At 39.2% G+C, this 15,711-nt stretch overlaps 1 protein-coding gene across 2 annotated transcripts in view; it reads left to right on the forward strand.

The window, feature by feature from the left end:
• The first annotated feature begins 6,654 nt into the window (after positions 1 to 6,654).
• The window catches only part of LOC110525893 (golgin subfamily A member 7), a 37,845-nt gene continuing 28,788 nt past the window's right edge, over positions 6,655 to 15,711 (forward strand). The window contains exons 1-2 of one of the 2 annotated variants that reach the window (XM_021606386.2): positions 6,655 to 6,776; positions 6,900 to 7,022. In XM_021606386.2, coding sequence (XP_021462061.1) covers positions 7,014 to 7,022 — 9 coding nt within the window. In that variant the 5' untranslated portion in view covers positions 6,655 to 6,776; positions 6,900 to 7,013. Of the gene's footprint in view, positions 6,777 to 6,899; positions 7,023 to 8,319; positions 8,435 to 15,711 lie in introns of those variants that run through there. The other variant, XM_036980059.1, reaches the window with a different exon arrangement.

A 15,711-nucleotide genomic window follows, 5' to 3' on the forward strand; every position in this document is an offset into this window, starting at 1 on the left:
AATTATGCCAGACCAAAACTACGGTAGAGATATTTTGTATTGATGCAACCCACTAGGCACACCACGTCATTTCAACATGGATAGTTGGGTAGTATTTGGTTGAGATGTTGATCAATAAGATTACAACCTATATTCACCCACTCAAAAAGAAAGCAAAAGTTAGGAAATTCAACTGTGTTATCACAATGCTTTGAACCATCTTAAAGCACAACCAAACTCCAATGGAAAAATAAGATGTTTTTGTTTAATTGTCATCCAAATGTAATATATATCACTGCACTTTCAACCACTTAAAAGCGCAGCAAAGTTAAAACGGGAATACAATGTCAGATATTTTGTGTATTTATGCAAGAGATGTGTAATCACTGTGCTTCATCTAATAGCAGAACCAAGTGACCTGGATTACATTATTAAAAGTACATGGCGCAAGGGATCAATGCCGTTCAAGATTCTGCACAGATTATTACCGACCCGCAATGACCTACGCATGCCATCTTAAACATGCACACTTTATATGATTACATATGAAGAAATGTATAGTTACAGTAACCTCAAAATGTAGCCATGGAGGTGTTACTAGTTTTAAGGTTGATGCTACATTATTTTGTAAGATATCCTTCATTTTAGGCTATTTACTGCGTAAGAAAAGTAATTTTGAATAGTGTTTGACAACACAACCAAATATCAACATTTCAAGGAGATGCATCTACTGCTTGGATAGATCCATCTGAGACATAGGCAAAAATCGAATTATTTTTTGGCTGAGTTGGAGACATAAATCAAACATCTAATTTGTTAACTTGTGGATCAAATATCAACATTTCAGGTCTCCATCTAGAACAAAAAATCTAAGTTAAAGAATAGGACTAAATCAAATCAAAATGCATGTCACGGTCATCATAGTGATGAGAATACATTATTTTATTAAAACAAGGAAGAATAAACTATACAAAACTAACGTGACGCTATGACCAACGTGTGCTGACACAGGAAACTATACATAGACAATAACCCACAAAATGGTTCCCAATCAGAGACAACGATAAACAGCTGCCTCTGATTGGGAACCAATCTAGGCAACACATAGACATATAAACACCTAGATATACAACAAACCCTAGACATACAAAACCCCAGACATACAAAACCCCTAGACAATTTAAAACTACACAAACCACCCTCGTCACACCCTGCCCTAACCAAAATAATACAGAAAACACAGATAACTAAGGTCAGGGGAGTGACAATGCACTTTAAATTAAGTTTGATTTGATTTAGTCCTATTCTTTAAATTAGATTTTTGGTTCAGATGGAGACCAACATATAATTTATTAATTTGTAGACAAACTGGAGTTAAAAGCCAGACTAAGTCACTGGCACAGATGGAACTATCCAAGCAGAAAATACATCTTCTTTAAATGTTGATATTTGGTTGCATTGACAACCAAACACAATTCAATATCACTGCATATCATTACATTTTAAATCAACCAGTGCTTGAAACCCTATGCCTATTGTATTGTCTATTTTTTGTTGAATTATTGTTTGAATTGAAACAATAGCTGCTTTACAGGCCCAAATACACTATATATACAAATTAGTGGATTCAGCTATTTCAGCCACACCTGTTGCTGACAGGTGTATTAAATCGAGCTAGCAGCCATGGAATCTCCATAGACAAACATTGGCAGTTGAATGGCCTTAAGAAGAGCTCAGTGACTTCCAACGTGGCACCATCATAAGATGACACCTTTCCAAAAAAATCAGTTTGTCAAATTTCTGTTCTGCTAGATCTGCCTTAGTCAACTGTATGTCCTGTTATTGTGAAGTTTAAACGTCTAGGAGCAACAACGGCTCAGCTGAGAAGTGGTAGGCCATTACAAGCTCACAGAATGGGACCACCGAGTGCTGAAGCTTATAGCGCGTAAAAATCGCCTGTCCTTGGTTGCAACACTCACTGCCGAGTTCCAAACTGCCTCTGGAAGCAACATCAGCACAATAACTGTTTGTCAGGAGCTTCATAAAATGGGTTTCCATGGCCGAGCAGCCGCACACAAGCCTAAGATCACCATGCGCAATGCCAGGCGTCGGCTGGGGTGGTGTAAAGCTCGCTGCCATTGGACTCAATGGAAACGCGTTCTCTAGAGCGATGAATCACGCTTCACCATCTGGCAGTCCCATGGACAAATCTGGGTTTGGCGGATGCCAGGAGGTACCTGCCCCAATGCATAGTGCCAACTATAAAGTTTGGTGGAGGAATAATGGTCTGGGGCTGTTTTTCATGATTTGGGCTAGGCCCCTTAGTTTCAGTAAAGGGAAATCTTAACGCTACAGCATACAATGACATTATAGATGATTCTGTGCTTCCAACTTTGTGGCAACAGTTTGGGGAAGGCCCTTTCCTGTTTCAGCATGACAATGTCCCCATACACAAAGCGAGGTCTATACAGAAGTGGTTTGTCGAGATCGGTGTGGAAGAACTTGACTGGCCTGCACAGAGCCCTGACTTCAACCCCATTGAACACCTTTGGGATGAATTGGACGACTGCGGACCAGGCCGGATCGCCCAACATCAGTGCCCGACCTCACTAATGCTCTTGTGGCTGAATGGAAACAAGTCCCCATAGCAATGTTCCAACATCTAATGGAAAGCCTTCCCAGAAGAGTGGAGGATGTTATATCAGCAAAGAGGGGACCAACTCCATATTAATGTCCATGATTTTGGAATGAGATGTTAGACGAGTAGGTGTCCATATCCTTTTGGTAATGTAGTGTAGCATCATTAATGATATTTGAGTAAAGTATGGTCACATTTAATTTGCTCTGATAAACCTACCCTTTTGATATGACTTCGATAGCAACAGTAAATCTATTTCGTTTTTAAGTGGAGATCTCTTAACAATCACTCTTATGATAGCACATTGGTAATACTCAGTGACAAAAATCATAGCTAAGTCGGGCTTGGTTAAAACCTTTAATGCGAGACCAAAGGTTAGCTGTAGATAGATCAATTCTCCAGGTGCTGGCCAGCCTATTCTTTTTTTTTTTGAAAGTGGTTATAACGTTGAAGATTTGACTTTGTTTTAAAGGTACAAATAAAACATAGTTCATATATGTTTTGTCTATGTAGAAATGTGGTTACCACGATGACATAATCCTGTGGTTGAAATGATACCCTCAGTTGATGACTTAAAAAAAAAATACAGTGTATTCTCCACGTAGATTCCACGTCATAATACGTTGACAAATAACGTTGAAATAATGTCGATTCAACCAGTTAGTGCCCAATGGGATTGGTCATCTTTGTCTCTGTAAAAGGTCTGCCGTTAGAGGCACAGTTTAGACACAGCAATATCTGAGTGTGTCTAAAAAGGAGGGGAGAGAGCGGGATGGGGGAAGGAATTAGTACTTACGAGAAAATGTGACTTATCCAAGGGACTGAAATGCACCAAACTGATAAAAGACACTCTAAACAGGATATTAAACAGCTAATAAACATTTGGAGCCATATAATGTTTCCCCTTAAATGCCTGCGAGGCAGGTTGAAGAGAGTGATTGTTTAAATTTTCATAGGGTGTTGAATGAAAACTGCCGACCACATATGATGTAGTAAATCATGAGGAGTCGAGATAATAATTACACCACGTCATTATGTCGGTAATTTGGGGTAGGCCAGGGGATTCCTGGGGTGGCACGCTTCACTTTCAATAAACCTCCGGCGTCTGTGATTACGTGAGTGGGAAATAATGATTTGAAGTTCAAAGGTCTCAAAAATACAAAGAATTCATTCATAAATTCCAGAAGGCTTAAGGATGCTGTTGAATTTCATGGAGTTTTCCAACACGAATACCAGTAGGAACTCTTCTCATTATAAAAGCCCCTTGCTTTATAATGGTTGTCCACTTTGCCTCAAACAAACGAATGAAATAAGAATACTAAAGCAAACAAAGAAACACTATTGCCATGTGCTCCAATTTGGCACAAAATGCATTATGCTATTCCATCTTGGCTTTCACAGGAAGTGCACAGGAAAGCTGTTGGTGGCAGAGAGGACATTAAGGGACATTAGCTAAGCACAAGGATCTCAGATTAGCAGCGTATATTACAGGTTTTACATTTAGTCTAGGAAGAAAATGGAAATCTGTTCCAGTTGTGTGTCTTCACTTATTAGTCTCATGGCTGTAAATCTGAGTTTAAAAGGAACCAGCTTGCATCCCTCCTCATGGGTTGCAGGATCTCAAGCCAAAGCCAAAGGGTGGCCTCTGCCTTACGAAATGATAATAACTCCAAGCAGTCCAAGTGGGCCCATTTCACGCTTGTCTCCTAGAGAATCATGCTGGTAGAGAGCACACAAAATGACTGACAGTGTGCACAGACTGAATATGCGCCCCCAAATGGCACCCTATTTCCTATTTAGGGCACTACTTTGGACCAGAGCCTATTTATATAGGGAATAGGGTTCCATTTGGGATACCCAATTGACTAAGTGGATGCATAACTGGGGCCTCAAGACAACCTCCATTTATACTCCATTCAGCATCAGTCTTGTTTCTTCATGGATTATATCAATCTATACTGTTTTTGAGTTTTTTGTTCATTTGAGCATGTAATGATGGAATAGTTATGTGGATGGTGATGGCTTTCAAGGGGATCTGCTTTTTCTTGTTCTACTGTATGCTGAAGTGACGATCTCTGTTTCCCTAACATCCCTTTCTTACAGTACTTAGGCCCTTTGCTCCTTTGGGGGCATCGGCCATCGATGACTACTCTCCATCTCACTCTGTTCTGGGATGCCTTCTCCAGCTTGTTCCACCCCATGCCAGATTTCCTTATGTCTGTCTTTCTTGAGGGATGTCATCTGAGTTCAGACATGATATGTGTTTACAATAGCTGACACATAGACCTACTCCAAAATGAGTAATATACACAACCCTTTGTTATAGCCTCATGCTATCTATCATACATAGGCCCCTTCAGTTGTAAATTAATGTAATTCATATATTTCCTACATCATTAGATTTAGGGAACCATTAACTGTCAAAGACAGTTGACATGCAATATAGTATATTATGGGTATACTATAATTGTGTAACCTAACCGTTGCAATTACTGTCCCGCTTGAGGGCATTTCTCCCTGATGAACCGTGACATATTTACATGGCAGTTACTGCCATCCTTGGCTCCTGAAAGGAACTGCATCTCATTTCCAGTTACATACACTCAGCTGATCAAAGAGGCATAACCTACAGCTCAGACAGAACACAGACAAAACAAGGAGTTATTACTTTTGTATCATTTGCTTTCCCATGCAATGACAAAAATCAGGAACAAATGTCCTATAATTAACTTTCATCAGCTTTCAAACATCTTACTAGGTACAGGCCCAACAACTCTTAATACTATTTTAACACATTACTACCTTAATTAATGCTAAACCAGTGGCTATAAGTATTAGAAATTAATATAATATCAGAATAATCACTTGGGATCACTAGGATCCCAAGAATAGTCCAGAACTCTTGATTATGGCTGATGATACACAGTGGTAAAGGGTATTAGCACTAGGCTACAGTAAGTAAAAGTTTTGGCCAAGTTCAGAGCTTTTCACAGCCCAGGATAATATGGTGTTCACTTGGCTGATCTGTGTGACTCGCCAGGGAGGAATGTGTTTTCACAGCCATCCCTCCCATGCATCACAAGGGCTGGGATTTAGCCCATAGGGCTCTGGTCAAAAGTAGTGCACTATAAAGGGAAAGGGTGGAATTTGGGACAGAAATAGAGTGGCTTTCAGTCCGGGGGTAATTAGAGTGGATCTGTATAAATGTAAAAATCCCTCTATTGCTCCTCTGCAGGGTTTGTTTGTCTGGCAATGGGGCAGGCAGCAGGCCTTTAAAGCCCTAGCTCTCTACCCTCTGTGATGGCCAGAGTCTGAGAGAGGAGGAGAGCCCACTAATGAGCACCATTTGTGCCCTTCATTTACAACGCATGCTGGTTAATAGCCCACTACCAGGGTTTTACTGCTGCTCAGTCCGCTCATGCTGAAGTGGGGGTCTAATGGAAACACTATTCATCCTTTTCACACACAGGCTGACCATTGCAGGGCAAGGATTTGGGAATTATATGGGTTAACTGCAGCTGGATTGCTCAGTAAAAGTCACTTCTAGAATTACTATTTACCTGGACATGGGCTTTTGTGTTAATTTTAGTGATGGATAGTGAACATCGATTTTTTTTTTAAAGATAGGCCTAGAAAGAAACTCACAGCCTGGTAAAGGGTGCAATAAAATGTGTAATGGTGGGGGTAGGTAATGTTATCTCAGTATTTTTCACACCTTCACATGGTTGTATTGGCACAAAAAGCTGTAACACTAATCCACCATGAAAATTCTTCATGCCTATCAGATAAAAAAATTAACTTGCTAATGACTAGAATGAGTCCTCAATTTTCTCATCATAGACTAAAAAACCCATGCTCCTAATCTCTCGAATTAGATTGTGTCTATTAGATTAGAGTTGAGATACATCGCTAGAGACATTTGGTTATACAGACAAATAGCACAGCGGTTTTTTACTGTCTACATTCGTTTTTTAACATTCTTTGTTTTACAGACGTCTACTGCGCAGTGCCAATATGGGCGACCGATGGCTTCAAACCCTCTCTATGGCCAAGAATGAGCATCAAGATCAGGGTTTAGGCCTATATACATCGTTGGTTTGAGAGTAGCTCTGGTGTAGGGCGTAGTTCGCGATGCCATGGACCAGAGCTAGTTGGAAAAGTAGAAAATTAACTAAAAATCTGTTTCATTTATCCAATAATGGGCAATGTATATCTAAGATCCATAAACTCTATCTATAAGTGTGATAGCAAATTATAGATTTTTTGTTTGTTATTCCTACAGAGTGCATTGCAATTTGCTGCTACGGAACCTCGTGAATTGGACAACTTGTATCCGGACACATTAGTTGCTGTACTCAGTTTAGAGCTAGCGGAAGGTAAACAGAGAGCTGTCAACATGGCTGAGGTAAGGGATTTTGTGATCAGTTTTAATTATAAATACCCCCCAGCAGTCTGTAACAATACACTTTCGTCATCTGAATAGTATAATAGTTACACATTTGCTAACTCAAATGGATATCGTCTTTACCCCTGACTAACTGTTAACTAGCTTGTTAGCTAACTCGGCTAAGTTAGTAGTTAACGTTAGCTAGCAAGCCTATCGAAATGATAATAGCTAACATTATACAGCTAAAGCATGGTGGGTTGTTTGTCTTTGATATGATTAAACTTAGCATTGTAATTGTATTAAATTATATTAGCCAACTCGTTTTTGGTGTTATTTTTCTAACGAATTTGTGAAGCAGATTGAGAAACGTCGTTTTGCTTCTGAGTTAACGTTAGCTAGATAATGACATTGCTAGTGCTTCTTTACAGTGGAACAGACAGCGTTTAACTACTTTGTACAAACCAATTGTATAAGATGTTTCAAAAATAGGTTATATGTGACAAAATTCCATGACGTACAGTAAGGCATTGTTGGCGGAATAGTAGAATAGATGGATGCAATTCAATGGATGATTCACATAATTCACCAATTCATTTCTTCGTAGTCCAAAAAATATTGCTATCAGGTTTTAAATCACAGCTGGCCTGTTACATTGTTTGCTGCCTACACCCATTCGGATGCACTGTTTCAATACAAATTGTACTCAATATTTTGAACAAAAACGGTCCACTGTCACTAAGGCTAGGAATGTCAATACAATCAAACTAGCAAGAGCAATGATCACAAGTCAGTCATAACGTGGCTAATAGTCTAGCACATGTGTCAAACACAAGGCCAAACGGCCGAATAGGACCCTTAAGCGACACACAACCTGCTACAAATCAACGTGTAAAGGAGAAACGTGTAGACCTATTACAGCAACATTTGAGCAGTAGCCTAGGCTGGCTATTTAACTACAATACATTTTGAGTGCACAATACAGCAAAGATGCATTCAACCGCACAGGTGAACATGTTTTAAGTGTAATTGTTACAATAACCTATAGCTCGTTTTTTAATTTTTTTTATTTAAAGTTATTAAATCCTTTTTGATTAGGATCGCAGCATATTATGTACATTGCAAGCAAAGCAGCAAGCGAAGGCTGGACAAATATTGACCTATTTTGTTTTAATATGTTAAAATGCTATATACAGCTTCCTATGTACATAAGTGGACATTATAAATTGACATATTTTTTTCTACTAAAACAATGGCCAGTTTAGGTTGCATGTTTAAAAAACAACAAGTAGGCTATATATGGCCAGTGTGCTGATTGAGTTTGACACCTCTGAGCTAGCGTGTCTACTTATGTGGCTAGTTATTTATTTAGCAAGTTAGAAACACGTTAGCTAGCTATCAGCTGGGAGGATGTCATGTCATTGGAGGAGTGGGTGAGTGACTGACCCTTTCCCATCGTCGTTTTTTGGTGGCTACAGCTAGAGATGCAGGTGTCGTTTGGTTAGCTAGCAAGAAGTGTGGATTGAATGGCTTTGCTAGCTAGCTATGCTGAACTTGAACAACTGCTATCCACACTTAGCATATCTCTTAGTTGTAAATCAAATGTATTTGTCATTGATCAAATGAGCGGACAGGCAGGCAAGTTCCTATTCAGTTGTGAAAACGTGGGTTGGGACAAGCATGCATTGGCAGGCAAGCTGCAGAAGGACGAGCAGGCTACTATTCCCCGTCGTTCATCATTGCAATTTTGACGGCCAACTAGCTGAAAAAGTTTGAAAGGGTTTATCTAATGTTCCCTTGTTCGATTTTTAGCTCATCTTGCTCTGGCTAGAATTAGTTGTTGATCTTGTTGTTGATGTGCGTAGGCAACTGAGGGGTAGAGAGCCTACTTGTTCACGGTTGTTTGATCAATAGGACTGTGAAGTTCCCAAATCCAAGAGGACTCTCGTGGTATATACATATTTGCAGAAGTCCATTCAGGTGTATTTTGTGGCTTTTGACGAATGAGTTCTAGTTATTTAAAGTCACACTTGCTACTGCCTGTAAACACACAGTCCAGTTCAATGTGAATGATGGCAGGGCCGTGTGGCAAATGGTATACTTGCATATAAACCTACTTTAGCTCTGATTGGGTATGGCTCACCGGTCTGCATAGACTTCAACCCCTGACAAGACGGATGTTTTTTATTAGGTTTTATTTACTGCAGTGTCTATTAATTGTCCAAATGCACTGCCGCTTTCCCACTGTGTATTGCTATAGAATGTTCACAAATGCCTTACTATACGTTATTCTGAAACATTCTATGAAAATGTGAAAATGACCATATCTAAGTACTCGCTTGTCAGATAATGTAACAAAAATACCAAATAATTAATATTCTTCCTGGGGGTATATATATGAACAGATTTAATAAAAATGTATTGTTGCTAAAACATTGTAGAAGGAGTTATTAAATGTCCCTTATCTGTCTGTGTACTTCACAATAACGAGAGAGAGAGAGAGAGAGAGAGAGAGAGAGAGAGAGAGAGAGAGAGAGAGAGAGAGAGAGAGAGAGAGAGAGAGAGAGAGAGAGAGAGAGAGAGAGAGAGAGAGAGAGAGAGAGAGAGAGAGAGAGAGAGAGAGAGAGAGAGAGAGAGAGAGAGAGAGAGAGAGAGAGAGAGAGAGAGAGAGAGAGAGAGAGAGGTCGACTGACCGACCGACCGACCGACCATGGGACTATTAGCCAATAGGTGTAACTATTTACATTTTAGTCATTTAGCAGACGATCTTATCCAGAGCGACTTGCAGTAGTGAGTGCATACATTCTTTTACTCTTCTCTGGCATGTTATGTGAATAGATTTTTCCTTCAGACAAAAATAACCCTGAAATGGCTATAGCTCCTATACTCTCCCACCAATTAGAACATCATTGCTTAGATAAATCCCGATAACCTAGCTAGATAAACATGTCAGATTAGAGTTGATGATATCTTTTAGTGTTGTCTGGGAAGCAGCCAGAGACCACTGTTAAAACAGCTTGGCGTAATGATGGATTATGCATCTAATAGCCGTAAAATATTAAACATGGTGACCAAGTTTTTAAAATTAGTTTTGTCATTTTTTGTTGGAGTGTCACAGGTACAACATTCATGCCAATTCATATATTCAGTTCATATAACATGCTCCTGTGGGCTGCCACTCAAAAGAAAAAGAAAAGTAAAAAAAATACAGAGAAATTATCATATTGATCACATAGGATTTGTGATAATAAACTTGGTGTGTAAAGAAAAATAAACAAAAAGGGCCTCCTCCCCCAGCTACCCCCAGAAACCATGTTTTTCACCCCTTCCCACCCCGCCTAGCAAAACAGGTTGGTTGTCTTGTCACTCCCTACCCCCCCATATATATCTGCCCACCCCCCTCCACTTAGATTCCCCTAAGTCCCCCATCCGCCTAAACATCCAAGGTTGCTTGCCAACCCCCCCAGGGACTACAGAAAACCCAACCCATACCACCCCTTCCCCGTGGGCCTGATTGCAAAGAAAGTAAAAAATATAAAAATGAATTTGCATACTTTTTCTTTCCACTGTTTGTATGTACGTATGTGAACCCTTTGGAATTACCTGGTTTCCTTCATAAATTTGTCATCAAATTTGATCTGATCTTCATCTAAGTCACAACAATAGACATAGTGTGCTTAAACTAATAACACACAAATTGTTGTATTTTTCTAGTCTATATTGAATAAATCAATTAAACATCCACAGTGAAGGTTGGAAAAAGTATGTGAACCCCTAGGCTAATGACTTTTCCAAACGCTAATTGGAGTTGAATCAATGAGACGAGATTGGAGATGTTGGTTAGAGCTGCTTTGCCCTATAAAAAACACTCACAAAATGTGAGTTTGCTATTCACAAGAAGCATTGCCTGATGTGAACCATGCCTTGAACAAAAGAGATGTCAGAAGACCTAAGATTAAGAATTGTTGACTTGCATAAAGCTGTAAAAGTTTACAAAAGTATCTCTAAAAACCTTGATGTTCATCAGTCCACGGTAAGACAAATTGTCTATAAATGGACAAAGTTCAGCACTGTTGCTACTCTCCCTAGGAGTGGCCGTCCTGCAAAGAGTACTGCAAGAGCACAGCGCAGAATGCTCAATGAGGTTAAGAATCCTAGAGTGTCAGCTAAAGATTTACAGAAATCTCTGGAACATGCTAACATCTCTGTTGATGAGTCTACGATATGTAAAACACTAAACAAGAATAGTGTTCATGGGAGAACACCACGGAAGAAGCCCCTGCTTTCCAAGAAAAACATTGCTGCACGTATGAAGTTTGCAAAAGTGCACCTGGATGTTCCGCAGCGCTACTGGCAAAATATCCCGTGGACACATTAAACTACAGTTGAGTTGTTTGGAAATAACACACAACACTATGTGTGGAGAGAAAGGCATAGCACACCAACAGCAAAACCTCATCCCAACTGTAAAGTATGGTGGAGGGAGCATCATGGTTTGGAGCTGCTTTGCTGCCTCAGGGCCTGGACAGCTTGCTATCATCGTCGGAAAAATGAATTCCCAAGTTCATCAAGACATTTTGCAGGGGAATGTTAGGCTATCTGACCTCCAATTGCAGCTCAACAGAAGTTTGGTGATGCAACAGGACAACGACCCAAAACACAGAAGTAAATCAACAAAAGAATGGCTTCAACAGAAGAATATACGCCTTCTGGAGTGGCCCAGTCAGTCCTGACCTCAACCCAATTTGAGATGCTGTGGCATGACCTCGAGAGAGCAGTTCACACCAGACATCTCAAAAATATTGCTGAACTGAAACGGTTTTGTAAATATGAATGGTCCAAAATTCAGTCAGCCAGTTATTAAATCCAGGGTTCACATACTTTTCCCACCCTGCACTGTGACTGTTTACACAGTGTGTTCAATAAAGACATGAACACGTATAATTGTTTGTGTTATTAGTTTAAGCAGACTGTGTTTGTCTACTGTTGTGACCTAGATGAAGATCAGATAACATTTTATGATCAATTTATGCAGAAATCCAGGTAATTCCAAAGGGTTCACAAACTTTTTCTTGCCACTGTACAAACATGCATGCATGTATACAGTTCCAGTCAAACGTTTGGACACACCTACACATTACAGGGGTTTTCTTTATTTTTACTATTTTCTACATTGTACAATAATAGTGAAGGCATCAAAACTATGAAATAACACACATGGAATCATGTTGTAACAAAAAAAGTGTTAAACAAATTAAAATATATTTTACTTTTGAGCTCATTCAAAGTAGCCACCCTTTGGCTTGTTAAAGTTAATTTGTGGAATTTCTTTACTTTGAGCCAATGCATTTGAGCCAATCAGTTGTGTTGTGATGACAAGATAGGGGTGGTATACAGAAGATAGCCCCAAGGCGCAACTGTTAATTGACATGCATTCCAGGTGACTACCTCATGAAGCTGGTTGAGAGAATGCCAAGAGTGTACAAAGCTGTCAAGGCAAAGGGTGGCTATTGGAATAATCTCAAATATAAAGTATATTTAGATTTGTTTAACACTTTTCTTTGGTTATTACATGAGTCCATATATGTTATTTCATAGGTTTGACGTCTTCACTATTATTCTACATGTAGAAAATAGTAAAAATAAAGAAAAACCCTTAAATGAGTAGGTGTTCTAAAACTTTTTACCAGCAGTCTTTGATATATACAGTGGGGCAAAAAAGAATTTAGTCAGCCACCAATTGTGCAAGTTCTCCCACTTAAAAAGATGAGGCCTGTAATTTTCATCATAGGTACACTTCAACTATGACTGACAAAATGAGAGAAAAAAAATCCAGAATATCACATTGTAGTATTTTTAATGAATTTATTTGCAAATTATGGTGGAAACTAAGTATTTGGTCACCTACAAACAAGCCAGAAATCTTGCTTGTTTGTAGGTGACCAAATACTTAGTTTGGGTGGCTTCTTTAAGAGGCTCCTCTGTCCTCCACTCGTTACCTGTATTAATGGCACCTGTTTGAACTTGTTATCAGTATAAACCTCAAACAGTCACACTCCACTATGGCCAAGACCAAAGAGCTGTCAAAGGACACCAGAAACAAAATTGTAGACCTGCACCAGGCTGGGAAGACTGAATCTGCAATAGGGAAGCAGCTTGGTTTGAAGAAATCAACTGTGGGAGCAATTATTAGGAAATGGAAGACATACAAAACCACTGATAATCTCCCTCGATCTGGGGCTCCACGCAAGATCTCAACCCGTGGGGTCAAAATGATCACAAGAACGGTGAGCAAAAATCCCAGAACCACACGGAGGACCTAGTGAATGACCTGCAGAGAGTTGGGACCAAAGTAACAAAGCCTACCATCAGTAACACACTACGCCATCAGGGACTCAAATCCTGCAGTGCCAGACGTGTCCCCCTGCTTAAGCCAGTACCATGTCCAGGCCCGTCTGAAGTTTGCTAGAGAGAATTTGGATGATCCAGAAGAAGATTGGGAGAATGTCATATGGTCAGATGAAACCAAAATATAACTTTTTGGTAAAAACTCAACTCGTCGTGTTTGGAGGACAAAGAATGCGGAGTTCCATCCAAAGAACACCATACCTACTGTGAAGCATGGGGGTGGAAACATCATGCTTTGGGGCTGTTTTCTGCAAAGGGACCAGGACGACTGATCCGTGTAAAGGAAAGAATGAATGGGGTATATAACAAAGTATTGAGATAAACTTTTGTTATTGACCAAATACCCATTTTCCACCATAATTTGCAAATAAATTAATTAAAAATCCTACAATGTGATTTTCTGAATTTTTCTTTCTAATTTTGTCCGTCATAGTTGAAGTGTACCTATGATGAAAATTACAGGCCTCTCATCTTTTTAAGTGGGAGAACTTCCACATTTGATGTCTGACTAAATACTTATATACACACATGTATGTATGTATGTGTGTGTGTGTGTGTGTGTATATGTATGTATATATGTGTTGGGCTTTATCTGAGATGATTCTTTACACAGTAAATGTATTTGTCTAGGCCTCAATTGTTCCTTGACTTACTCCATTCATTATCGTTAATTCTGTTATGACTTCTAATAGTTACTGTATCCACTGGCGAATTGGGAGAGAGTGAGCCAACATTATTTTTTTGCGGCAGTGCTGCCTGACAGCAGTAATCACCTCTGATTGACTGAGAGATTGAGGAAGCTGTCAGCGTTAAGTAATATTGTAGATGCAAAGCATTAAATATTTACATTCATGCTCCTTAACATTTATTATGTAACTTTGTCCTAACAGCATTTAACTGCAGGGCGCTCACACATCATATGAAGTTTATGTAATTTTGAGGACATTTCATCAGTACAAAACAAAGTTGTAGTGAGTGTAGGGCAATTCCACGTTAACAAATTGTCACTCATAGTCAGTTTTTTTACTTTAAAAGTATGCCAAACAAAACCATTGATTACAAAGTTAAACCATACAACCATATGCACAAGGACTACTTTTAACAAGTTACACTGACAATTTCACAAAAACACATTCTAAGAACAATGCAGATATCAAGTTTTGTAACTAAATGACTGTAAATAACTCCCTCAGTTTTTTATGTGATCACATATTCCAAAAACGGTTAATTTATTAATACTTCAAATGAATTACTTAATTAATACTCAGAATTAAGATTGAAAGATGTCTGCAGAAAGAATGGGGTGTCAGCTATTATATGACACCTTGAGTTTGAAACCTCTATTTTGTTTAATGGAACTACAGTAAATGAAGTGGATCAACACCTGGTAACAGAATGATAGTAACATCATGGGTCCCTGATCTGTACTATAGAGAAATGCATAATTATGAATGTCATTCTCTTCATAGTGCTATATCCTGAATAGGTAGAAGAATGTAATATCCTCCTTTGAATGCTTGGTTGTTATTCCACACAATGGCTATTATTCTAATGAGCACTGCCCCAAACAAGACCAAATTTGATGGGACTGGACCAAATCTGTACCAATAATAGACGTCAGTATTTCACAAGTTTGGACATCGCAGCAGAGTATAGTTCAGTACAGTAAAATGCAGTTCAGTACAATACAATAAATTATACTTTATTCTACTCTGTACAGCATAGTGTTGCACGGTATACCGAAACTTCTGTACTTTTTCGATACTAGAACCTAAAAAACAGTTTGGTACTTCTCTCAAATGTGTCTCACGTCATCTACCGATTTGAAATAGGATCAAGTCTGTCCATCAGCGCAGCCGATGTCGCCTTGTAGCGCGAGACCACCGTGCTTGCTCCGCTTACCTATTGCTAGCTCTAGCCTGTCCTGAGGAACCACTTCACTCACTGGGAGTCTGGGCTGCATCACACTTGAATAATGCAAAACAGCATATAGAAATGTTATAACTGTTCACAAGACAATGTCCATCACAGGCTAGACCACTTTACAATGCAAGAAGATAGTCTACAAAGCTGGAAGCCACCGGTAACTTTCCTTGCTGGCTAACTTTCCTTGAAGCTAACATCAATTCAATACTCTAGTACTTTGTTAACACAAAATATTGCTGATTTCAAAGCTGATCGTCACCATAAACTTTATTTATTCACTTCTTCTTCCCACCTCATGTCTCTCCCAGTCAAGATCCTCTTTGCTCAATCCTCAAACAGAGAGAAATAGTAATGACGTCTTTTTGTAGGCAATAAC

This window comes from Oncorhynchus mykiss, chromosome 6 (genome assembly GCF_013265735.2).
Source record: "Oncorhynchus mykiss isolate Arlee chromosome 6, USDA_OmykA_1.1, whole genome shotgun sequence".
In the NCBI taxonomy this organism is placed as follows: domain Eukaryota; kingdom Metazoa; phylum Chordata; class Actinopteri; order Salmoniformes; family Salmonidae; genus Oncorhynchus; species Oncorhynchus mykiss.